Raw genomic sequence first — 27,500 nt, forward strand, 5'->3', positions numbered from 1 at the left:
ATACTGCCTAATGTCCCACCTAGGATAAAAAAGAAAAAAAGAAAATAACAACACTATGAACTCCCACAACCAAATTTTCTGATCCCCTATTGCGAACTTTGCTTTTGTAAGTCTCCGTTTTTTGTCGTTCCCTACTTTTCTTCCACCAATCTTCCAATCCGCCGGATGGATGGATGGATGTTATGAGCGTCCTCTTTGGAACGGGGCGGTGGGTTGCGCCACCAAGCTCTTGCTATTATACTGCCTAATGTCTTACCTAGGTTAAACAATAAAAAAATAAAAATAAAAATAAAACACTATGAACTCACACAACCAAACTTTCTGATCCCCTATTGCGAACTGTGCTTTTGTACGTCGCCGTCTTTTGTAGTTTCCCTACTTTTCTTCCACCAATCCTCCAAATGCCTCTTACTAATGCCTATTGCGGACATGTTTACTTTACCACTGCTCCCGCTGAACCCAAGGGCTTCAAGGAGGCCAGTGGTGCCTAAATCGACCGCTGGGTAGACGTCTTCGCATTATAATAAAACATGCTCCGTAGTTTCCCTAGCTTTATACCGCAGCAAGCACGTGCTTCTTCTTCCTTCTTATATATCGCTTTATAGGTGCGTGTTCTAAGGCATCACGATCTCGCTTCGAAAAGTAATGAGCTTCCCTTTGAGTTATAATAAATGGTTTCTTTCCTGATTTCGTTTTTTTTTTCGGATTTCGTTTTTTCGATTTTCGGATTTCGTGATTTCGTTTGGCGAGCGCCATCTGGTGGCGGTGCAGGGAAACCAGCGGAGCGTGCACCGCGCATCCTCCACTGTGATTGGTTGGCCTCTTTGGATAGAGAAGAGCTACGCAGAACCCACGGTTACTAAAATCCGGCGAAATTAGCAAAGAAAAGCTTCGCATTTAAAATGGTAACAATTCGGCAAAGGAATCCTGCCTCAGTGCACAGATATTTGTATCTGTATAGAGAGTACCCGCTAGAAAATTGGCACATTGAACAATGCAGCTTACATATATCTTACGGGTCGTTAACATTTGATTAATTCAGTTTCATTACCATGAAGTATTAAGGGTACGCCAGGTGTCCCTTAGTCAACGCACTCTGTTTACAACGCATGTGCCACTGCCCGAGGAAAAAATGAAAAACGTTTGCGACGCGCGTCCCTTGAGGGCGCTGCCCTTCTGCATAACGTAGCAGAGATAAATATAAAGAATTTCATTGATTGCATTAGAAATAAGCTATCTTAATGAGTTCATACAGTGTAAGATCGGGCCAGTTGGTTTCAGCGGGATATATGAAGGGGCACATGGAGGATTTACACGGTTATACTGATTACAATGGTTATTTAGTGCTGGCTCTGTGCGACGAACAGAACTTTATTGTAGTTAACTGAGAGAATAAGTGTTATGGACAGGTAACATGGCAATGTGGGAACCGCCAGCGTTGTATTGATTACGCCTTAGTCTAAGAAACAGTCTACGAACGACTAGACCAAATGATGATAGACGAACATGGAAAAAACAGCCTGGGTACCGATTATATTCGTTTACCTTTAAAATTTAGGAGAGATGCTAACGCAAAACATGTACAAGTAGCACCAAAATTTCTCAACATGGATGAAAACAAATAACAGAAATCGCAAGAAAAATAGAGAAGGAAATGGAGTCGTTTTTTGGAACAGTTTATGGGTTTATGAGGAACTGGTTGACGTTACGCAGCAGGTGATAAGACAGACACGGCAAAAAACTTGCCGCATTAGAAAGAATAACCACGTAAGTGGTGGAGCAAGGAAATAAAGGAAGCTGTAGGAGATCATAAGCAGGCGCCTAGGGATCATAGAGAAGCCAAAAAGTTGGTATTACACCAAGATGAGGCGCTCCTTTGATGGAACAAACACCGGCAAAAGAAAAGGGCGGTGACTGAACTGGTGCAGGAGAAAATTAAATGCACAAGTGAACGTCGGGGGCAGAACATACGCAAAACCGACAAAGGTGCATCAAAAAGATTTCGGAACCATGTAAAAGCCACTCAGAGCTCCCAATAAAAAATTCGCGAACGGCCATAAGGGATGAAGACGATAACATCTACGAAGGAGACCTTGCGCTGCTGCACAACAGAGACGCCATTAGGGATAACTTCGGCACGCAAGAAAGCGTACTTCAGACTGAAACAGAAGCAGCAGCAACAGAGAAGTCTGAAAGACAAAAATTTAGCATAAAAAACGTTTGCTGAAATAAAAAGCCGGAAAAAAATGTCCCTGACAAGATGACCGCAGGGCCCGATGAAATCCCAATACAGTTAATCAAAAACCTTGGTCCAAAAAGCAAGGCACTGCTGTCTAATGCCACAGAACAAGCGATTAGAACGAAGAAAATTTAGGCTGGATGGAATGAAAGCAAGATGAACCTCCCATACAAAGGCAAGGTGGTAAGGATAAGACGAGCTCGTACAGGCCAATCACGGTAACAATGGTGATATATAAATCACAATGCAAGCCATAAAATGAGAACTGTCGAAATGGGTAGAAACAAAAATGCACTGGGCGAAGTACACAATGGATTCAGACCATGCAGACACTTCGACGATAATGTGTCTGCACTAGCTCAGAGCATAGAGATTTTAGTAGCTCAAAATAGACTTTTGTGGATGGCAATTCTAGATATCAAAGGAGCCTACGACAACGTAGACAGGGATTTGTTATGAGGTATTCTCAGGCACGAAGGCATACGTGATTTCGTGGCTGCTGAGGTGTGTGTGTGTGTGTGTGTGTGTATATATATATATATATATATATATATATATATATATATATATATATATATATATATATATATATATATATATATATATATATATATATATATATATATATATATATATATACACACACACACAACCACACGGAGAGACAACCGAGTACAATTTGTATGGGCAGGCGGACAATATAATGAAGTGGTGGAAATTCGCCAAGGACTGAAGCACGGTTGTCCTCTGTCTCCGTTGTTGTTGAAGCTTTATGTTAAGGGCATACGAAGACGACCGGAAAACAGTGCATTAGGGTTTCATTTATCCTACATGAGTAATGGACAAATGGTGCAACAAAAGGTCTCCGGACTGATGTATGCGAACGACATAGTGCTACTAGTGGACAATGCAAGGGATTTGCATACACTTGCGAATATATGAGGCAACGCAGCGACAAATCTAGGCCTTAAGTTTAGCAAAGAGAAATCGGGAATTATGATCTTTAATGAAGAGACGGGCAATTAAGGGGTGTCAATTCAACAGCAAGCAATACCCATAGTCAAGCTATATAAATATCTCGGAATATATACATACACAAAGGAAATACTTACTCAAGCACTCCCCAAGATAATCTGAGAATACAGAGGAAGCGGAATAAGGAAACACAGATCATTTGGGGCCACAATAAATATGAGGTGGAGCGTGGAATCTGTAATGGAGGAATGGCACCAGCGCTAACGTTAGCAAATACCATTCTGTGCTTAAAATCGGATATCTTGTCGGGACTGGAATTTAACCAAAGATCGGCTGACCGGTTGACTTTGGGAGCCCACGGCAAAACCACAAATGAGGCAACGGAGGGTGACATGGGTTGGACCTCTTTCCAATAAGGGGAAACGCAGAGAAAAATTAGAATTGAGGAGAGACTGGGAGGAACATGGACGAAAATAAATGCGCGGCTAGAGTTCACAAGTATCGGTACTAGAAAAGCGTGGACGCAGAATGGAGGAAGAGGTCAAGAAACTTGGCAACGAAGTACAGAATACTTGAAAGTGTAAATAGACAACCAGGAGTCATCAGAAAGAAAGTATAAGAAATAGATACAGCAAATTGAATGCAAATAACGGAAACAAATAAGACCACGGGTATTTACAAGAACGGGAAGAAATCGAGAAATTGGAAGGCAAAATCTGTACGATAACACAAAGGACAGTGTCTTGCTATTTGAGGCTCGAGCTAGCTGCTTAAGGTCAAAAAGATACCGGAGCAAATATTCGCAACAAGATGAAGCATGTGTATGCTGCAGCAAGAATCCAAAAACCACTCAGCACATCCTAATGGAATGCGAGGAGGCGAGGTGAAACCCAGTACGACTCGGAGGTAATGTACACCTTCCAGAAGCGTCAGATGCGTGGCAGGTTGGGCAAGTTGGTATGTCATGACTTTTTTAGGGTTGTAGCACCCCTTCCAGCTTTCTTCTCGCTCTTTATGAGCTGCGCTACAAGCCTAAAAAAATTCCAGCAGAACTCGGATTTAATGTGTACAGAAGCATCGACCAGTCAGCTGTCAAGATAAGCTAGAGACGTTTAGAGTATTGGCAGAAAAAAAAAAGCACTGAAAAAATTAATACGACCGGATCCGTAACAGATAATAGGTAGCGATACAAGGTAGATAGAGAAGCCTTGAGGAAAAGAAAAGATTATTGAGATGTATACAAAAATGCTAGAATGAAAAAAAAAGCATGTACAGTATACGTGATTAAGTCAAGCAGGCTAGGTGACCATCTGTCACCGCCCCGTTTCAAAGGGGATCCAATAAATCAGCATAACGAAGGCTTAATGCAGGATGCCTAACATAAGGCCGGTTATATGCGTCCTAGATGGTGCGGAACGTAAAAGATGTCGCTGCCCTTGTTTTGCGAGGTATATGCACAACTCGGGGTCTCTTTCGCACATTTCGTGGCGAAAGCAGGTTGCGTAGGTGCCCTACTGAGAGTACCAACCACAATGTGAAAACACACACCGCACGCAAAACACATGCAGCACGCAGAACACACACGCTCTGGTTTTCTAGGAAACCAAAGGAAACCGCAGGAGGTCCTCTCTCCAGTTTCTTTTTTTCTAGAGTACGCAGAACGAAGGTACAACAGTTGTCAGTTCCAGCCAGTCGTTGTCTCACCTGCTTCAACTCGTACCGTGCATCCAAACAAAGCATTTATCTCCTGCTGTGTTATATTGAGCACTGCTGCTGCTCCTTTTGCCAGGCTCACCCGTTTTTAGCGCGTTTCTTTCTTCTTTTCTTTTCTTTCTTTTGTGTAATGTTTATCACAACGTGCTGCGCTTGCCATTCTATACCATAGTAGTGTCCTGGGAAGCGTATAGTCGCAAGTGTACGGCACCCCCATATATCTATAGTAAATACGGGACACATACGTATCAGTGCCCACTCGAAGGGCTGCGCAATGAACTTGCTAGCGACGATTGCAGTAGCTCAGTGTTCAATGCAGACGACACAGCGGTAGCTTCTGCGTTTTCTCGTCGTTCAACCTACACACAGTAGGTGTGATAGCGGCTTGCGGTCGTAGCGTCACTGCTCGAAAATATCAGAAATGAGTAAACCAAATGAGACGAACGAAAGCAGGAAGTACTGTAAACGCAAAGATCGAAGGTATGAAAAAAAAAAGAAGTTCGGCAGCATGATGCACTCCCGTAACACGTGAAGGCGAAAGCCTGCTGCAAGATATCTGTACGAAATACCAAGGACAAGGAAACATTCCTATAGTCTACAACATATGCATGACGTAAACGGTAATACGGGGCACGCAGAGGCATTCTATTGGAGCTAATTCTAAATGTATAACGCGCCTTACTGACAGCTGACGATCACGGAGCTGTGAGAAATCGGTAAGGCGCTGAATAGCAGACAGTCGACTGGGCTGCCGCTTTCCCACTTTTATGCACGTAGGAGCAGGGAGCTCTGCCTACAGGAGAATCCTGTTCAACGATGATAGATTTCTTTTTTCGTAGGAAAATGTAGCGCGTCGATACGTACATCGTTGCAACAAGGCCGGGCATAGCTTGCGCAGTGGAGCTGCCTGCATATTTCCTTTCTCCGTATTTTGAAACCCTTGAAGGGCCACAAAGGTCGTGCAGAAACACCCACGGAACACGGAGCTGTTAGCCAATATACTATACGTGCTGGTCAAAGAAAGCCGCCCTGCATATATGCAGGTCATGAACTCTCCCGACGAGTACGGAATCGCGGGAAACCGTATGAGTTCAACGGCGCGCAATTCAAAGAATACACCGCAAAGCCGACGTTATGCGAACCGCGAGGACAGAGAAGATGAAAGAAACAAAGAAAAAACAAGACCTTAAAAGAACAGAATGACAGCAGCCCATCAACATAGGGCGTCTGCGCCGTGACGCAAAGTTCTCGAGGCAGGCGCAACTTTCTAGGTATAAGATTCGAATTTCGCAAAGCGAGAGCGAACACCGGAGACGCAGCAGCGATCAGGCACGCGCCCCGCATTAGAAGGCTGCACGTGGTGACGCGTGAAAATGGAAAAGAGAGCGAAGAAAAAGGTTACTTAAAAAGGCAAGACATCGCCAAGCGATAGCCTACGTCTTTTTTCTTCGTGCGACTATGACGTCATGACTTTGGCGTCATGACGACAAAGCATTTACTTGCCTTGTCGACACTTCTCCGTCTCGTGGCAAGACATTCTATGACACTCTCGATACGCACAAGGCTTTGCTGCTGATAACGCTGCAAACAGGCTCTTTCTTACGACGTCATGTAAGGCGGCCGAAGAGAAATTATTATGTAAATTACACATTTGGCATGGTAAAACGCGGCGGCACCGACACATGCGGACAAATTTAGGAATGACGTTTGGCACCTTCTGTTCACTATCAGAGGCATCGAGTGGTAGGCATAGTATACTATGCGGATAGACCGAGAATGAATAATCATCGTTTTCTTTTCTTTCCTTTTTTTTTTGTAAGGCGACGACGTTCATTTGAGCTCATAACCTCGGTTTCGTAGCCCTCGGACATCGTCGGTATGAACGCCATCTACCGAATCATAATACGAGAAAAAAAAGCGGAAGTCGTCTCCCTATAAAAGTGGCCTTTCTGCTATTGCATGATCGTAGTTTGCTAACACAGACTAATTAAATATATAGTTCTCATTAGTGTCCCTCTAAATCGAGAAAGCAACGTCACTTTCCAGCTTGCCTTTTGTTCTGCCTAGACACCAGTACACTTGCGAAAAAGGACTTCTTTCTCACCAGACACGTTTATTTCGCGGCGGGAAGTACGCAGCCTGCTCAAAACAAGTTGGCTAGCTACAGTTACAGTTAGAGTTACAGTTAGTGCGCCTCATTAACGTGGAGTCTGCTGCTTATTATAGGGCGGCTAGGTATAAGATTTCGTCTGCCGTGCCGTGCTTGTACCTTGTAGCGTGCCTCGCTTACAGCCAGTAACCGTCGCCACTTTGTCGATGACTGGCGGTTTAACACGTTCGGTTCGTGAAATATAACGCAAACTGCTGGGCAGCAGTTCAAATCGCGTTCGATTTCCTGCCTCGGCGGCAGCGTTCCCACTTTGCGGTGGAATTCAAGAACCCTGGTACCATGCTCTATCGGTTGCGCATTGATTGTATAACGCCTCATTCTCATTCACCTTTATTTCTGACCACAGAAAATACATTTGTACAAAGACATTACAATTTTACCTGAGTTGCCAGCTAATTAGTATATTAATTATTCAGTAATTGGTTTGCTGAACTATGCACAACTGCAAACTTGCTCAAGAAACGCTAGTATACAGGCCATGCGTTATGTTTCCTGTGGTTAAATCAGAAATTTGAGGTATCAAACTCTGCTTAGCATGTATGAAACGTTGAGCATTACAAGGTTAAAGACAAAAAAGAAAGCAGAAAAGCAAAGAAAGAAAATACAAACACTCAGGGTGGTCGACATCTTAAATGGGGGGCCTCTCTACAGGACATTTCTGTCCCATCAAGAGGGACCCCTATAGCAGTAACTGAAGAAAGATAAAGAAGTCATCGGTGAACAAACGATGGCGCACTACTCTGGCGCCATCTCGTAGCGGTCGTCGCGGCAGAGGGTCTTGAGCGGCACTACGTTTTTTATCTCACGCTTTCGCCATGCCCTCCTCCTCAGCTTTCCTCCTCGCGCTCTCGCCGCTCTTTTTCATCCCCCGCTGCGCTCCGCGTTCGCTCTTTCATCCGCTGCGCTCGTTCGCTAGGTTACGCCGGGAACGCCGATGCTCGACGCAGGAACGGCAGCCTAGGAGCCGCGCTCTAAAGCATATAGGTGTCGAAGGAGACACCGGTTTGTATTTTAAATAATGCAACCGAAGTTCCTTAGTGCGCAGTAGAAATGACGGACAGAAGGTCCTGTGCACGAGGTAAAGAAAAGCAGAAAACATCGTATCCAGAATCTTGCAGTGTGCCTTCGAGCAGAACCTGACAGACAGATTAAACCAGGGTGTCTACCAGGGTGACATTTCCAAATTCCCTGATTTTTCCAGGTTTTCCCTGAGCACCTTTACAAAATTCCCTGAATGAGCCAGAACTTTGTTTTAATATGTCAAGACAGGCTGACACCATGTTGCACGAATGCTGTCGCTCTCTAGTAAGCATGCTGAAACAAAAAAAAATTACAATGCAATTTGAATAGTAAGAAGTAATATCTATTTTATTTAAAAACAAAACAGAAGGACGGTGTTGGTAAAATGCACAGCGAAAGAAATGGTACGACCCATTCCAAATTGAGACGAACATTTTCAAATACGAATGAAAAGGAGATGCATACATGAGCAAATATTTTTGAATATTAGATATTTCTATCAACTGATAGCAAGCTCATCGGTATGAGGCCTGAACTTTGTCACAATTAAGATTCTCTCTCTGCAGCTGGGAAGTCAACCTCAACAGTCTTGACATACTCTCAGCCCGTACACAACATCTCAGTGTTGGGTTTCACTGCTTTAAAGAGTTTATTCTGGTTTGGATGAGGGACACTTGCATCTCGGCATCAGCTAACACTGTTTTTTGAGCTCAAGCTCCTTCAAAGAGGCGGCGGCACGCTTCCTTTCCCGTTCATATTCCTTAGTGCGTCGGTCCTTTCGGTTCTCATCCTCCTTCTGCCACCACCCTTTCACCCCATGGATCATTTGAAGCATCCTCTAGGTCAGTTGTACAGTCAACGTCCCATTTTCGGACTCGCTAGGGGCCGCAAAAACATCCGAAAAATATGGCTATCCGGAAAAAAAAATGACGCATGTCTTTAACTGCCCTTAAGGGCTAAAATTGCCACAAGCACGTCCGAAAAAACTCTTAAAGCCTGTCAGCACACTTATTAGGCATATCGGTGCTCGCACTTTGACATGAGACGGGGGTGCACGTGTGTATAATTAAGGAATGCATACTGTGTCCCGTGACAATTGCCCCTTCCCACCCTTGTTATGCTTCACTGCCTAGCATAACTGTACTGAGGCGAAACTAACTTTCGGTGACTGGCATTACGCAACGCGCTGTGCTCTGCGAACTTCGAAGCCAATCGCGAGGATTACAAAGGCGGAGTCGGTGCCATTGCTGACAGCGGCGAATTCCTTCAATGAAAAACACGGCACCGCACGGCAAGAAGCTTAATGGCGAACGTAGAAGCAGCTAGGCTTAACGTTACCGCGGTAGTGGCTACGGCTGCCAGCGGATCTGCGTGCGAGAGTGTCAGTTCGAGGCGGCGAGATAAGAAAAATGGCGGCGGTGGTAGCTTTGATTAATGCCATTTCAGAACTGCAGTCAGGGCAATATACATTGACTATATGGAGTACGTGGTGGTGCCGCAAAGTCGTGCGAATTATCGGGCATGTCCGAAAAATCGGGCGTCTGGAAAATCGGTCGTTAACTACTCTGGCAATACATCGTGCCGATGACACTGCGTCAATGACGATTTTTTGCGATTCCTCTTTTAGTGGAGCCAGCATTAGCACGACTTTCGTTCCCTTTCACTAAAGTTACAGGTAATTTTCCCTGATAGAAGCACAAATTCCCTGAGTTTTCCCTGAGTAGTTCCAGACTATTCAAATTCCCTGAGAATTCCCGGTTTTCCCGGTTTTCCCGGTCGGTAGACACCCTGTAAACACATGGCGCAATGAAACCTGAAGGGAAAAGCCATGCTGCAAATCAGCTGTTTCATTGGATACTGTGGTTAGTGCCGGCCCGGTAACTTTGCGATGTTATTGTCCTAGTATAGGGATAGAGAAGAGTCGCGCACGCTTGAGTGGTGACTGCTCCTTAATACGTAACCATACTCCAGCTTCGCTGATACCTTGGCTAAGGGAACCCGGGCTTGATGATAAAACGGCATAGTAGAGAATGAATCTATATTTCCTTCAAATAATAAATTTACATAATTAATCAGTTACCTAGTCAAAATAATTTCCGGGCCCGAAGGTATTGCAGAAAGCAGTGTGTCATATCACTTCAGACTCTTCGCTTTGAGATGCACATGCAACTGCACTGAGTTGACACAATTCGAGTGTCGGGATTAAACTCGGATAACTTAAACGCGACGTCGCATGCAGTGGCCGACATCAGTCCAGTGGAAAGAGCACGGCCGAATTAATGCGGTTGCATATGCATCTCAAAGCGAGATGCCTGGAGTGATAAGATCAACGGTTGCTTTTCGCCGCGTGCGCTGCAATCGGGGTAACGACGCTTCAGAACATTAACCAGACAGCGAAGAGGGGACTGCGCCGTCGGAGGAAGCTTTTTTACCTCGGGCTCAACTCCGATGCCGCCTATTCAAATACATGTAAAACGCAGAAACGCTTTTCTGAGATGACCAATGGCCTGATTACGATGAAGTTTCTTGCATTTGAGAAAAAAATAAATTAAATTCGAGTGACTGTTGGAAGCGGAATTTTGACTGAGGGCCGGAATTTTATGGTACGTTTGAAATGGTACATTTGAAAAAAAGAAATACGCACGAAGATTGCAAATTCCTAGCTCGTCACTAAGAACGGATGTCACAGTTCTGTAAATTGCATCCGTTAGAGCATCCAAAGAGGAAACATTTGGTGCATCAATTTATATCTTACGTGAATTAGTTACATTGTTTACAATGGCTTCGCAAAAGTCCCACTCACAGATTAGTGGTCAATTTCAGAGCCATGTATATTGCACGAATTTTGTCCGCTTCAGATGTACTACAAGACGCAATTTACAGAATTATGATATCGTTTTCCATTGCTGCGTGATTGATTTGCAAAACGCAACAGCTTCGATTTCTGAAAGATTAACGATTTTCAACCATTTTGATTTAAAAGATTCGCTACCAACCGTCACTCGATTTTACCTCCTTTTCTTTTAAATGCAACAGACCTCATCAAACTTGGTGCTGTGGTTGCCGGGAAACGCGATTTCTACTTTCCCGGGTAATTACATGTGCACAATGCGGGAGGCTCGGGTCGTTAGGGTTTATTAGCCAGCAGTCACGCATCACTGCATAACACGGCGCGTGATCAGCCGTATACCTTAGTGACGATGCCACGTGCATGCAGCTACTTGGTAATCTTAAATAAATAAATAAATAAATAAATAAATAAATAAATAAATAAATAAATAAATAAATAAATAAATAAATAAATAAATAAATAAATACACCCTCCGCCACGCGTGCTATGCTCCGATTAAGCACTCGTCGCCCGCTTCCCTTCCATTCACTTGTAGAGGACATGTGTAAGACATGTAAGAGAGGACATGTCGAAGCGGCTGGTTAACCAAAGAAGAGAGAAACAGTGAGAGAAAAGAAAAAGAAAAAGAAGCGTACAGAGTGGAGCTCGTAAAGTTCACATCCAAGCCTATATAATCCGTTGCATTGCAATGCGGCCCTTAGATAATTTATTCCACCTGACCCCCCCCCCCCCCTCCCCCTCCCGTTTTCAAGCGCCTCTAAGAACTAAACGGATGCATGCTATTGTTATGACATAACATTGCTGCACAACCATGTGCGGTGGCTCTACATACAACGCAACAATCTAGGAAAAGAAGTATTTCTTTTTTCCCCTGTGTATATATCTATAGGTTGTTGCGGGTTCTCAAACGCTTATTCTTACGTTTTCTCTGCGCCTAATCCCAACAGAAATTACAACTCGTGGATATGGTGTGCGTTATTGCGTCAGAAAAGATAAGAAAATGTTAACTAACAACATGGTTTACGTTCTCGAAGAAAACTCATTTTTTGCGTGACGCTTAATTCTGAAATGAATGCTTTTGGTGGCGAGTCTGAAAAGCAGAGCATTCCCGCAGTGCCCTAATATTACATTAGAAGGTATTGCAAAACTTTTTCACAATCAGGTGGATGATTTCTATATGGACAGTCTTCATGCTGTTTCGTTAGAATCAATTTTACGAGAACAGTAGCAGGAATTTCAAGGGCCAAGTGTTTTGTGTCGCGCATGAAGTTTATCCGATTAACGGAAAACAAGCACGCACGGACTTATTAGAAGCCTTGACCTGGCAGGCATCATGTTTGATAAGAATACACGATGCGCGGCCATGGCTGTTTGCCAAAATGCTAATATGACCATTTTGACAAACGACAAAATGGTTGCATCCTGGTTTATTGGTCTATTTCTGAACCCCCTCTACGCATAAAGAGAGTGAGAGAGAGAGAGAGAAATAAAAATACCTGTGCAGCAATTAGCAGCGCATTCGTGTCCTTGTATGTCTATAGAGGACGCCCATACAAACGCATTATACAATGCGTAGAACTGGATCATTTATTTAAGCCATTAAAATAATAATAAAAAAAAATTCGAGGACACCTAAACACTTCTTATGATTTGTGAATGCGAAAGCATTAACGTCCACTTGAACGTTTCTAAGCGGTCCTTCGAGTTATGAACTCCGCGCGGGCAAGCGAGCACGATGAGACGCCTGGCTAATTTCGGCTAAGGTTCGAAACTCGCTCCCGCCAACGTTTTTTCTTTCGAATTTGTTGTTCTTTATAGCGATTACCGAGGCGAAGTTAGAACGCAGGCGAGAGCTTGCACGGTCAAGGAGGGCGCGGATAACACAGGCTTCCGAGAGAGACGGTGACGTGGCGTCGCAACGGTGCCCTCTCCCCTCACGCAACATCTGGCGCGCCAGCGCATCATCGGGTGTAACCCTTTCGCCCGCCCTGCTCCGTCGAAGCGTGCACGTGACGCGACTCGATGACGTGGCTGAAAAGACGACGTCGCTTTTCGCTCAATGGGCCATTTGATGTTTTTGCATCAATAATCAGAAGTCGTCAGAGGTGGACGCGCTTGAAACTGTTGCGAATGCAAAACGTCTCTCTTTCCCTAAGTATGGACAGCTGGGCTAGTTGGTTATGATTAGCATTAGGAAACATAGTTCCAGCGCACATTTGGACACGGACGAGGAGAGAAAGACAACACGAACGCCGGACTTCGCCCCAAGTTGAAGTCCGGCGTTCGTGTTGCCTTTCTCTCCTCGTCCGTGTCCAAATGTGCGCTGGACTATGTTTCATAATGCCTCTCTTTCGCTCTCTCTTTCTCTGGGAAAGCATGAAGAGCATATTTAGACTGTCCGTCGAGTAGGGCTCTTCGGTCGAATGTATGCTGTTTCTAATAGCTCCCGCTATTGGCTTCATCTACCGGCGCTACAACACGAACTTTTCATCTTAACGAAAAAGTGCGCGAAAATGACGTAGACGAGAAAGGAGAAACGACAAACACCGGCGCTACTCGCCACTAACAGTTTATTTACAAAGAAATAGAATAAGTAAAAAAAACTATGCTGAAAGGAGAACAAGCACCCTTTCAAGTGTGCACGAGAAAACTCAGATAACATAGACGTGGCAACAGCGAAGCTGGATAATCAAGAACTGATTTGCAGAAAATCCCGAAGGTAAGACACTTTTGCCTGTGACAATGCTATTGAGGGTTGACTGATGCGTCCGTCACCCTCCAAAAACATGTAAAAGGCTTCCATTATTTCCCTCGTTTTTTTTTTGCGCTCTGTGCCTGTACGAAATCTCAGTTTTATCAAATATGGGTGTATACAATCTTGTTTCTTTCGAAATAAACTGTTAGTCGCGAGTTGCACCCGTGTTTGTCGTTTCTCTTTTTACGTCTACTTATTTTTCGCCACACCAACGCGCCCAACTCTCAGTTTTGATGACGAACTTTTCCCCGTCTTCTCATCCGTCACCCGTTGGTATGACTCCTATTTCTAAACGAGACGATATTGCATTCCTGAAACTCCTGCAGAGCCTTTTCGACTCACTCCGGCATGATTTCCCAAACAACTGTTTGACGCGTGCTAGGCTGTCATCCACAAGAAGCCGTCATGTATTAAGCATGTCTTTCATCATCGGATCTACTTATACTTGAGCAAAAAATTTTTACGGAATCAAATACCTGAAAATATCTTAATTACCTTTGAAAGAATTTATGAACGCCCCAGAATGTTCTCCTTTATTTGTAATTTCAACAGCGCTACTCGCTTACATGTTGATTTGTAATTATACTGCTTCTTTACTCTCGATGCACCCTGTCAGGATTGGGGGCTCAATCCCATCGCTCGTGGTCCGTTGCCAAGATTGGAGTCCGGCATGAATTCGAAGGTAGCTGGCCCATGCCGTCGTCCAACTTATCCACGCTGAGGACGTTGATGAAGGGAAGAACTGCTTCTCATCGAGAACGAGGAAAATGGGTTTACTTACAGAAATTAAATCAGTCTAACATGACTGCTTGAGAAAAAGAGTCAGTCCAACATGACTGCACGAGAGAAGTGAATCAGTCTAACATGACTGCTCAAGAGAAGTGTGTCCAGCATTCGCACAACAGCAGTTTTTATACACTCGGTCCGCCGGCCATACGAGGCGGCGACTGTTCGTTTGCTCATCGCCAGCTTGCCGCCGCTCCGCAGAACAGTTTACGTACACAAAGGCACACACATTCCGATGCCCGACGCCGGCGTTGGAGGGGTGCCGTTCCGGGAAGTATCGGCGCCAATCGTGGGTAGCTCGTTGTCTTGCGTCTGGGCGAGGCCTGGGAAGCAACATAAAACGGCTTTCCCACGGCAGCTTCTTCATGCGTAGCAGATCAGGTCCGCGCTGGAGACCTCCGGCACCATTGTTCGCCCACCGAACTCGTTCCGACACAATGGCGACGGGGCTGGTGGATGGAGGCGGCTTTCAGCACAAAGCCCGCTTCTTCGAACGCCTCCTAGCTGCAGCGACGGAGAGTGGGGGATGCGCGTCTTGTCCCCCAGTCGTAACTGGGTGGCAATTTTGCCTTGCAGCTCGCCATTCTTAACAACCCATCCCTGCGATAGCACTGCTAAGGGGCTGTAGTAGACTTTAATTAATTAGTTAATTAATACACAGTAAACATTGCCAACGCTAAAGTCGTGTAGATCTAGGCAAGTATATCCCCGAGGCTGTGAGCACCTGCAGCAACAAAACCGCTAACAAACTGCAGTCGCTGCTCATAAGCTAACCATACGATTCAGAACGACCCCAGCGGCAATCGGCGTCTGCTTCCCGCAGCTCAAAAGCTGCTTCCCACGCACATACGATCGCCCGCTGCTGCACGTCTACTTCCCACAAGGTTACCAGCCTCGTTATCTCGGCGCCTGCGAGCGTCACCGGCGCAGCCGAAGACAACGACAAGTCAAGCTACAAGCAACGGCAGCTGACATAGGGGGGCGTTCACACTCACGGTAGCGAGGCAACGTCGCAGCAGTCCTCGTCGTCGTCCCCGTAGAGAAGCTCCCGGGGCGTCCGGGCCGAGGCCCGAGTGTCAACGCAGGCCCTGCGTACGAGACGGAATGCGTACGATTAGCACCGAGGAGCTCGTAACTACAGGAATCGTTATGCACAGCTCGGCTTCAAGCACAGGCAGCAGAGTGCTCGGTAAACGAGACTTCCGCGTCCAACCAAAAGTATGTAGAGTGACGAAGGAGACGTGTGGGACGCTCAGTGGCGCGCGACAGACTTTCGCCTGAAGTTCGTCGAAAAAGGTATTACTTATGGAACATTTGGACTGGTAGTTTGACAGCGCTCAGGCAGCTCGAAAAATTTAGTGTAGCAGTACATAAAAAAGTAGTACTGCGCCGAAAATAATTGATACGGATTTACGGGACCACGGGAACAGAACGCATGATCCGGGAAAGCGTAACAGGCGATAATGCATTCGGCAGCGCTAGAGATGGAACAAAATGCTACCCTAATACAAAACTTTATTTCTAGAATTGAGACTCGCGAAGCTATTGAAATACCCATAAATAAAACTCACTATAACTGGTTACAGTTAAATTGAACGTTAAACACATTTTTTTTTTTTGGAGCGGTCGTAGCCATGGGTCACACCAAATGAAGCTTGTGATTTTGATCTGGCGCTTGATCGAATCTCCAATGATAGCAGCCTCATCGAACACTCAAAGTTATTTTTCACTTTCAGAGCAGCCGTTTACATCGAAGTAAACATGCAAGATATCTAGAGCCACGGCTGTGGTGGTTAACATAGGCGCCACGAACCGACCATGACGCTGAACCTGCAGCGTGCCATCGCAGTGCTTTAACATAGCAAACGGTAAGGGAACGGCAACAAACGGGAAATGAATACACATGGCCCTCTGGTAAATGGGACCGGCATTTCTGAGCGTAAGAGGCCAGAAAACGTTACAAACAGGAACGTGTCGACTAGGTCCCACAGTATTTCTAAATTAGCGGAGAGGGGGGGGGGGGGCGAATAGGGTTCGGCGACAGTGAATCCTGATTATCGCTTATTCTTTAACCAGGATTTGGATACTGCGCTATACGACCACGTAAAATTGCCTGCAGCGGTCCGACACACGACGTCTCAGATGCTAACAAATCGGGATTACATTTTCCTACAGCGAAATTGTATAGTTCAAAGTAAAAGTGAGAATGACGAGAAGAAAGAGTACAGCAATGGGTGAGGCGATAATCCACGACACGTTAACACGCGTCCAATAGGTTCTATTTACTAAGTAATTGCCCACAATCACTATGGTCCCACGCAGCCCAAAATGTTCGGCAACCAAACGAAACAGTAAATAAAAGAAATTTTCGGGGCTTCACATTATGTGGACCGGTGCTTTCCTGCCAATGTTACTGCTTTTTTTTGTGGTACACCATGTTGAAAGTTTACAACAGTACACGACCGGCACTTACTCTTCGGCGCAAGATGCAAAACAGAGTAATGCGAACAAATTTGCTGCGAAAGCCGGCCTCGACAAGCATGCGCGTAAAGCTGCCTATAGATGAGCGCTTTCTTAAGCCCCCCAGACCAGCCGGAATTTGTTTATTATTTATTTACCATTTATTATAACAAGGACGGTGGAACGTCCTCCATGGGTAACTATTCAAAGCACCGTTTATTCCTAATTCTATATAATTTTGCGTGATTTGCTATTCACCGTTACGTTTAGCCAGATTCCGTGCTATGGATGTGAAGTAGTTGAAGCTCTTCACTGCGAACACTTTATTCGGAGCGAGCAGTCTCGAACGAAACGGAATGCGAAACCATTCCATACCACAGCATGCAGTGTGAAGTGGAGGCACAATAGTTGCGTGCAACGAATCGCAGTGCCAAAAGTATAAGGGAAACGAGTGCTAACTGCAGAAGGATCAAATGCTTGGCGAGTTGGTGTTCCGATTGAAAAGGCGGCGCTACAGACCGGAGACGAATAAAGAAACGACGACACAAGCGCTGAGCTTTTTCCTCTCAGCTTACTTTCTAGGAATTCAGAAACGAGTGCGATCTTGGCGAAATACAAGTTCCAATTACCGAACAACCAGCAGAAAAATTTAGGACACTCTTCGGGAGTACCGCGAAATAGGAGTACCGCGAAATGCCGGCCGCTACTAACAAGCACTTGTACTCTCACACACTCGGACCGTAAAGGAGAAGATCAATGCAAAACACACACACACTCACGTACGCAAACATACACACACAGTAATGGTGAACAACGTGTGACACCACATGCTAACTGAAGTGAAATGAAGATCATGAGAAAACATCTTTGTATATTAAGCGTCCATGAATGCTTCGCCTTGTTTTGAATATATTTATTGGAACAATTTACGTGTTGTATCGTGATTTCACATTTAGGGATCGGACTTATAGAAAGTACAAAGCTTCTATGTGGTGCGTAGACTATACGTATCTACAGGCGCGCCCACCGCGAGAATTCCCTGCGCAGCACGCTTTAAGTGCTGCACGTTCCCGCACAGACGCCTGTGTTGAGGTACGGTGTTCGGCGCAAAATGAGGCAAATCGGATGCCCTGTCACACATATCATGTTATACGAGGAAAAATTGCAGTAAACGTTTCGCTGCATTTGCTCAGAAGCACAGGCTGATCGTTGGAGTTCAGCGCGGTTTTGGTACTGAGGCTTCCTATGAGGCCTTAGGCCTAAGTCTAAGACTAAGCACGCTTGCGCACTTAATCTTATGTGCTAGTTAAATGCCCCGATGTTATAAACGCTATTATAACGATCATGTGTGTCAACTTCCTTACCTTCCATTTTATTAAGACCTTGGCGCGGCGACGGCGACTTAACCAGCTTTTTCATTTTTTTCTAACGGTATATACCAGTAATTTACTATTATGCGATTACAACGATTACATGTGTTAACTTCTTCTTTTTTGTTACAACTTTGATGCGGCGACGCCGACGTAACCCTTTTTTTTGTGTGTGTAGCTCACATAGGGACAGACATCTGCCTTCCACGCTGCGATCTATGGTCCGAAACAAGGTCAGAAGAATTTTTCTTGTTTCTATTTTCTAACAACGCCAATCATCTACTATTACACTCTTATTACATGTGTTACCTTGACCAATTATGCGCTTATTTTCTAGATATATAAAGCGTCACAGGATGGACCGATTTCGCCGTGGTACTCGTCAAAGAATGCTTATGCATTAAAATAACCTTAAGCGTAGCTTTGCGACATAAAAGCCCGTATGTTTTATTACAACGGCGGCTGTTACGGGTTCGTTCACCTCTGCACGTGTCCACGCATACGTGGTCTTTCCGCCCACTGCCCGCACGGCAAAGCCTAGTGACCTAATTAACACAGGCTCCGTTGTTGCTTCAGGCACACGCGTGGAGGTTGCCTCAGGGTATCTATATAGAACTCGCAACTTTCGTAAGCAGCCAGGATTCTCTTGCAAGCGTCTCTCTCTCTCTCTCTCTTTTATCACCGCGATGAAACTGTTTTTCGACACGCAAGGCTGTAACAGGTTTATTCGCCGTAAATGCGATTCCTAAAGTGTCGACAACGCGTGCATACACATTTTTCATTATCTTTCACGTCCAATCGCCACGTTAGCGTAGTGGCGATGGCGTTGCGCCGCTAATTCAGGTCGCGGGTTCGTTCTCGACGGCTGCATTTCGATGGGGGCGAAATGAAAAAAAAAATGCCCGTGAACTTAAATTTAGGCGTACTTTATTTAAGGAGCTCCGGGTGGTCAAAATCTTTCCGGAGTCTCCGCGAATACCACGTGGCTCATAATGAGATCGTCGGTTTTTGGCGCGTGAAAAGCCCGAATTTAAATTTTAATCTTTCGTGTCCACTGCAGTACGAAAGGCTTCCTTCGGCGACCTCACAAGGGTGTGCACTCATGCACTTAGGGTGTGATTTGTATAACCGACACCCTAATGGTGTGAGCTATAGACACATTTACACCCTTTTTCACTTTTAAGGGTGCAAATTATTTTACTGTGAGCAGCGAGTGGCACGAGCGCGTCCCTGGGACTACGCGACGTGTGCAATCAGGCACGCACTAGGCACAGCTTCAGTAAGCCAGAACTGTGGAGCAGCCGTGGCTTCGGATCGGAACGTCGCCACCGCAGCTGACGCCGCCACCTGGAGTAGTTTGCGTGCCTCATGAGTTCACGTTGCGAAGCCTTCCGCAGCAGTTCGTGTCGCCGCAGCGCTGTCGCATTTGCCGCAATGGCGCCAAGACGAGCGCAGACGCTGGGCAGTGCTAGGATTACCGGCAGTTTTGGGTGTGCGCGCTCAACGCCACGTTGTTACTACGAAATGCTTACGCATCATCAAGATAACCTCTGCGGAGGTTCTACATAATTTTTTCTTTAGGCTTCGCGCCATAGGCCATTTTTGGTAGCATGTTTTGCTGACGCCACCGAACTATGAGAACATATAATGTTTTCGCATTAAAAGGAAAAGAAGAACGAGTCATGCAACAAGAACTCACTGGCCCTACAGGGAAGTCCTTTGCTCCACACTATAAGGCTGCTTTTGTTCGCTGACAACCGTCATCGTCACCAGCACTTCCACCACGACCACCGCAATCATAATCTCTGTCATCACCATACTACTTTATATCCGCTGCAGGAAGAACGTCCCTCCCAGTGATCTACAGTCAAGCATCTATTGTGCCGTGAGATTCCATCCTACGTCTGGAAATTTCCAAATCTCAATAAAGCACGTAATTATTTGCAGTTATCAACTCAACTTCTATTCCCTCGGTACCCTTTCTGTTCTTTTTTTTTATAAACATCTACCCATGGAAGGAGATGAAGAAAAATGCTGCGCGAGCAACTTGGCAACACCCTGACGCTGTATACGCAGCATGTGATGAAATGAATTGCAATAAATAAAAGATCACATAAATCCAATTAATTAATAATTCGTTGCGCAGACGCGGGCCTTACGCCATGCCGAATACACATAATACACCACATTACGCGGCTTGACCATCTCCACTTCAAACCAAACCAAATCAACTGAAGTTTATTTTCCTTGAAGTACTAGGAGAAGGCAGTTTTAAAAAGACACATCAAAGAGCAGCTCGGCAATGAAATGTCTTTTATAGCGGTCGGCACTACAAACAGCAACGCCGTCGGAAAAAAAGGAAGGTAACTGATGAGAAGAAAATTATTTAAATGAATTCATAGCAAAATACACATCTCATTACATAACGCACTTCTTTCCATTAATCTGAACTAGAATATGGGTTACACTTGTTTGCTCTCTAATCCGCCCCTCCCCACGTTCTTGTCTCAACGTTACACCTACCGTTTCGCGTTCCATCGCTCGTTGCGCGGTCCCGAATTTCTTCTCAACTTTCCTGGTTATCCTGCAACCTCGCTCACTCGCTGTTAAATTCGAATCACCGTCTTCCTGCTACTCGTTTCTCATCTGCTATACATGGCATAGTTTTCTTCTTCACTCGGGTAGTGATCGCACACAACGCTCGTACCATTCCGCGGGCGGCTGAATCATCGTCTCGGCATCGCACCTGCAGGTGCAGCCAACGGACTAACCGCGCGCGCACGTTCATCGTCAGAAGAGTAGAAGTTAGTTATTTGTATCCGTTATTCCAGATGGCATTAGTCTAAAGAGCAGGGGAGAAGAGTCGTACGATCATGAGCTTTCGAATTAGTCATCTCGACTTCGCACGTATTTTATACGAGATGATCGGATAAAAACGTGAACGCCACGCACGCACGCAACTGGCCAAACTCGCAATGAAGCCATAAAAAGCACAGGAGAGAAGTAAGTTACATTTATTGAAACATTACATATACATACTAAGGGAAACGGAAGTGAAAGTGGACTGGAAAATAACTTGCCGCAGGTGGAAGCCAAACCCACAACCTGCGCATTACGCGTGGGGTGTTTTACGAATTAGCTAGCACATCGAGGCAACATACTCCGGTCCCCATTTTTGGGTGCTTACGTGCGCATACTATAGATCTAGCTCCGGCACCTTTAGCCACCGCCGCACGTGGCCATGACGACAGATGTGGAATACCCTTTTAACCGCAGGCGTCACATAGTATACGTAGACTTGGGAGCGGACAACTGGCATCTGATACTCTCTTTAAAGACCGCCGACTCCTACGAAGACTAAGAAAAAAAGAGAGAGAGAGAGAGAGACAGCAGCTTGCGGAGCCACAAAACGGCGACATCTATCTCGACAAGTGTACGACATCTCCTTCTTTTGAAATGTTGGAGTGGCGTGCGAAAGCTGCATGCAGCCTATCCGCGGAGATGCCTTCTAAAAAATACAGGTGTTTTTTCCATCGCTCAATCTCGAACGCCGCGCTACAAACCCAGCTTTTTTTTTTTAAACCCGCGCACGTTTAAAGTGCGGTGGCGCTTCGACAGTCATCGATCACATCAGCGCGCAACGGTATTTCGCTTCGCCTCGCGACAGGGCCGCATGCGTGCACAGCGCGATAGCAGGAGCGAGTGGAAAACGCTTCTAATTCTAATTCGGGTTTCTTTCTCAAGACAATAAAAAAATTTTAAAAATGTAAAGTCAATTACTAAAGAAAAAAAAACGAGCACAGAAAAAATAAGAAGAAGCTTCAGTTATTTCCCTGAATAGAGGATGCGGGAGGTTTACCTATTATACGTGCATTGCATAGAAAACGAAGCTTAAGAAAAGCGACCGCGGCATAAAAAAAAAGGAAGAAAGAAAATTGCCAGCGAATAACGTGACAATGAAAACGATGGAAACAAGAAACATTAATGCCCTCGCAGAAAGAAAAAGAAGAAGGAAAGAAACCTTATAAGAAATCATGAGTTAATCCACTCTGTGAAGGAGGCTGACCAGCGAAGCTGTTTATAATAGCACACGATATGGAGGTGACACATGATTTTGAACACAGGTACGAAGTCATTTATTGTCTCGATGAGCGGTCATTATTTCACTCGCAACTGCAATCACATTCTTTGATAATGTCAAATCGATGCACGTACGCCGCTGGGTGGTCGGTTGGGCCGGATCGGTGTGGCATCGCAAGAGATATGTCTGGAACACCGAAGGCGTAAACCGCTCCCTTTTCGCTACCGACACATCCACATTGAAATCACCGACAACGAGAACACGGGTAGTGTCATCGCAGCTAATTCACGTAATGTGAGTAGCCATCAACCTTACGGGACTATGAGTCATTGCATTTTTTTGCTTGCTCACGGGGGTATGAGCCATTGATACTGACAGTTTTCGACACGCTGTTCTGAACGTTGTATGCGTGATTAGAAAGAACTTACGCACAGTTCGCTTCACATTGCCAAGTGCTTGTAGCCTCTGACTTACAGGGCTATGAGTCATAGCATTTTTGCTTACTTACGGGAGCATGAATGCTTACTGGGTATGAACCATTGATAACGATAGCTTTTGTTCACGGATAACAAGAATGCACGGGACCTTAGCCACGCACAGCTTCACTGTAATAACCAAAGAGACAGAGTCCAGGCAGAGCACACAAAATTCGGCGGGGCGCAATTGATAAGAGCTTCCGTTTATCCGCAGCCTACACGAGTGCAGAGTGCGCGCGTATCATGACGCATTCAAAGGGACGCCAGCCCAGGTGGGGAAAAAAAAAGAAAATAAACAGCGTGAGCAGTCGTTCGAAAGCGCCGCGACATCGATGCGTGTGCTTTCGCGCTCAAGATTTTTGAAAAGGCTGACATCAATCAGGCTTGAGTGACACGACGGTGAGTACATGCAAGCTTCCGAAAAAAAAGAAAAAACTCCCCCTCCATTTTACCCAGCGAAATTGGATGTACAGCGAAACGCGCACGCACACGCATGTGAAAGTGTAGCATATACCTGCTCATTCGTCAGGTTTATCCACCAAGCGCAAGAGCCTTATTGAACTAAGTCAGTTTTTCAGGGCAAATAGCATCAAAGAATTCGTAAAGTACGACTTGCGCGCACAAGCTGCAGACACGATAGCTTCGGACTGTCATTCGAATATGCGAGAATACATATCTCTGCTACGCGGACCCTCAAAGACAGCGGCCATTTCCAGTTGGCGAGGTTTTGTCTGAGTGGCCGCAGCCGCTAGGTGGAGGTTTGGTTTTTTGGACAGTGTTTGCCGTAACGTCGGTTACGGTGGCAGCACACGCTGTGCGACAGATATAACGGGCAGCGCGCCCACGCACCAAGGACAGATACGTACATTGTGTGCTCACGTACTACGTCACGCGCCCAACATCCGTGCTGCAGTGTGCTGCAGCACAGATGTGCAGAAGTGTGCTGCACTCCCGCACGTCTGCGGGAGTGCAGCACAATTCACAGGTTCTCCGCAAAGCGGACGTGCGGCATTGGAGTAATTGAATTTCTCAAAGTAAATTGCGTCAGAAAAATTGGAGGACGCTTAAGCTTCGCCTTCAAGAGTGGAACGCGATAGCGTTCCCGTCGACCCGCCAATGGGTGTAAGACAATGGGCTACAGGGCAGCCATCACTTACGAGGCGCCCCGCATCAGACGCGGTGAGCGTCGAGCCATATGGTCGAGCAACGCGGCGTTCGGCGCAGCAACGAAACGTGCGCCTGAGCAAGCGGAGCGAACCAAAGAACTCGGTATCCCGGAGGGGAAATGATGCACGCCAGCCAAACGCCGTGATCGGCACGGGCAGAGAGATAGAGAGATAGTGATCTAAAGAAAGGAAGGACGCTTGATTCTACAGAGGGAGCAAGGCGAAGCGTTGTCAGGGGAGAGAGTCTGAGCCGCGACAGCTCCAATGCGCGCGTGGCGCGCCATCTGTCGGGGCAGCGCCGTACATGGAGAGGAGGGGGTCTTCTGTGTTTGCCGCAAGATGGCTCTCCGTGTGCGGAAAGCGCAGAAGAAATGCAGCGAAACGCACTTCGCTACTCGTGTAATTGCGACTTCTGTAAGTTACATGTTCATAATTACCGATATACACCACAGTATAACTTTCCACGGCTCGTTTCGAAGGCAACACCGCATTCACTAGAGGCGCGTTTGTACCTTTTGGAAGCATCGAAATCGTGGCTGAGTGGTAGCGTCTCCGTCTCACACTCCGGAGACCCTGGTTCGATTCCCACCCAGCCGATCTTGGAAGTTGCTTTTTATTTATGGAGTGCCTGCCGTGATTTATCGCTCACGGTCAACGCCGCAAAACGCCGACACCGACACCGACGCCGACGACACCGGCTTTTCTGCGACACGAGCTCCTTAACGCTATCGCGTTAAAATTCCTAAGGTACGACTTACACGCAAGCTGCAGGCACGATAGCTCGGGATTGCAATTCGAATGTACGAGAATAACGGCGTCGCCACGGGACGATATCGCCTGATGACGTAATCCGATGACGCCGTCACGTCAAGCGTGCTGTCGAGTGGTGACGTCTTCCGTCAAGCGATGATGTCGCCAGACGATGTCATTTTGTGTATCTCGGAGTAGCAGCGCAGTGTGCGTTTCCTGTTGCTACGCATCGTCTCCGGGACCTGCCCACATTTTTGTGTGAGCACCGCGCGCGCGCTATAGCAGCTGGGCTGTTAAAAAAAACAAAGAGAGAGAGAGCTTTAAATAGGAAGGCAGCGAGGATCAAGCAAAATGAGAGATGACATGGAGATAAACCAGCGGAAAGCTGATGACTCTTCGTCCATGAAAACAGGGAATCACGACGTCGAAACACTCGTTGAATTAATTAAAGGTAACACTAGATTCATGATGAAGGCAAAGATACTAGAGTGACGGGATCCAAATTAAACAGCGTCCTTAGCACTATTCACTGTGACAATATGAAGGCGGAAGAAAGACCGCCGTCTCAATAACACAGTGTTGAAAGGGAAAAGACAGAGCAGATGGAACACTGGAAGGAAAGAGTGTGCCTTGCAGTAAGAGTGTCCGCCGGAAGCGCATGTCTGTGATGCGTGATGGCACTCGTTTATTAATTTCAGGCAGCAACTCCAGCGCTATTAATTATTTGCCGTTCCAATGCGCTAATGAACGTCGGAAAAATAACACAAAAGGCGCAACGATTAATATCGCAGCGCCGGCATTGATGAAGTAAGTATTGCTCTAGGGTATGTAAAAGCGTGTGATTATTTTTCTTCAATTTCTGCACAGCACTCGCACTACCATCGACGGCAAAGGTGTGATTAATGGACTGTACGATTACTGAATTGCGCGTAAATTATTGGATCAAAAAATCCTGAAGTACCGAGGCTTCGCCATTTATAACCCCCCCCCCCCCCCCATCACACACACCTTAATATCAGTCAACGTTTGGTGAAAGTTCCGCAAAGATAAATGACTTACCAAACTTTCCGTGGACTCTCAGAGCCCTTAGACGGCTTGTTGAAGTACGTTATATGTACAATGCTTAATGTATTTAATCGGCATCTCACCAGTGTTATGGCTTGCATAAACACATGCGGAAGAGAGATATCTTATTGATGCGTCAACCTGCGGAAAACGCGATTCCTTAAGTATAAGGCCTGTGCATGCACACTTAGTTTCCATTTAAGCAGCTGGAACTTATGGGAGGTACAGGATGGTTATGATAAACTGTAATATCACGCGGCTTTATCTCCCTCCGCGACACTGGAGTCAAAAAACAGAAATTACTTCACGCTAGACATGCAAAATATTAGGTACCTTGTCTTGCACTACGTGCATTCATGAAGTTTCTACGGCAATATGCGTTAACGAACGAGCACACAGAAGTGTCTACTTCCTACTCCTTAAACGAACAGATAATAATAAAAAAAATTGAAACGTTTGTTTTGCGCGTCACTTATTCTGTACGTTCTCAACGTCCTGTATGTTCCTTAGTTCATTTTCAAATGCTTTCAAAGTCAATTTGGTATTCATTCGAGACAAATTGATTGACAGATTGCAATGAACAAGTTGTTCTATAGTTCTGATCTAGACCTTGCCATGCAATAACCGTGACATTCACATTTTGTTTGTAATGTTCATGTAATATTCAGTGCTGTCCCGTGACCACCGCTATTATTGTACCGGGTACTTTGTGCCGTGACTTCCGTCACATTAGCATCGTCTCCGTCGCTCCCACCCTGTCTCATGTGCACCATAGCTATGTGACGTCAAGCATGTCGCACGACGTCACGACGTCAAACCTACCACTCTTACTTTGCCACCGATATTTAGAGTGTGTACCAATTCTGGCCAGCATCGGTGACAGTCTACGCAGGCAGCAAAGAAGACAGCCGAGGCAGCTTCGAGGCTACGTAATGGAACGTGTTTCGAACCGTATGGAAGACGTATGGAAGACGCTTCTGCGACGTGACGTCAACTCGCGACCGCAAGAAAAAGTTGAGAAAATCAAAGATTATTTCTATATTTTAAGTATTCGCGCCTGCGAAGCTACAAAAAACACGAGGTAGCTCACATTAAGTGCGTAGGATAGCGTGCGTGTGCACATTTTGTTGTGCGCAGACAACCGTCCCGTCAGCTTTCCACATGGAGGAAGGAAAAATATAGGAGGCAGCATGCATTACGTCACGCAGCCATCCTTGCCAAGCGAACGCTCCGCGAAGCCACAGCGGTGGCCCAACACGTGACCTCTTGCGTCGAGATCACGGAGCAAGAATCGAGATTTGCTGAGACGTTTGGTTCCCAGCAGCTATGCCAGTCATTTTTGTTGTCTGCTCGCTTGTTCGGCTGCAATGCCGTGGCTCTGCATGCAGAGCGGGAACAGTAAAACCAGCAGCGCACTTTGACATGCGATCACGTGTTGTGCCGCCAGGTTGGCTTCAATCGCGTTGCGGTATGCTCCCTCCTATTTTTTTTTCTTTCCTCCATGGCTATAGTGTACTAGGTTATCCATGGCTTTTCAAGCGTCCTGCTCAGTCACCATCTTGTTTGGACAGGAAAGTAGCCTGCATCGTTTTTCACTTCGATGCTATCTTCGCGAAGCTGTCT

The 27,500-nt window shown here is 45.9% G+C and overlaps 1 protein-coding gene across 9 annotated transcripts in view; it reads right to left on the reverse strand.

Annotated features, from left to right (window-relative positions):
• The window catches only part of LOC135912852 (nuclear receptor coactivator 3-like), a 676,617-nt gene that overhangs the window by 235,969 nt on the left and 413,148 nt on the right, over positions 1 to 27,500 (reverse strand). For all 9 annotated transcript variants that reach the window (XM_070536047.1, XM_070536045.1, XM_070536043.1 and 6 more), the window contains exon 3: positions 15,505 to 15,597. In XM_070536047.1, coding sequence (XP_070392148.1) covers positions 15,505 to 15,597 — 93 coding nt within the window. The remainder of the gene's footprint in view (positions 1 to 15,504; positions 15,598 to 27,500) is intronic.

The sequence above is a fragment of the Dermacentor albipictus genome, chromosome 3, assembly GCF_038994185.2.
Source record: "Dermacentor albipictus isolate Rhodes 1998 colony chromosome 3, USDA_Dalb.pri_finalv2, whole genome shotgun sequence".
Lineage (NCBI taxonomy): Eukaryota > Metazoa > Arthropoda > Arachnida > Ixodida > Ixodidae > Dermacentor > Dermacentor albipictus.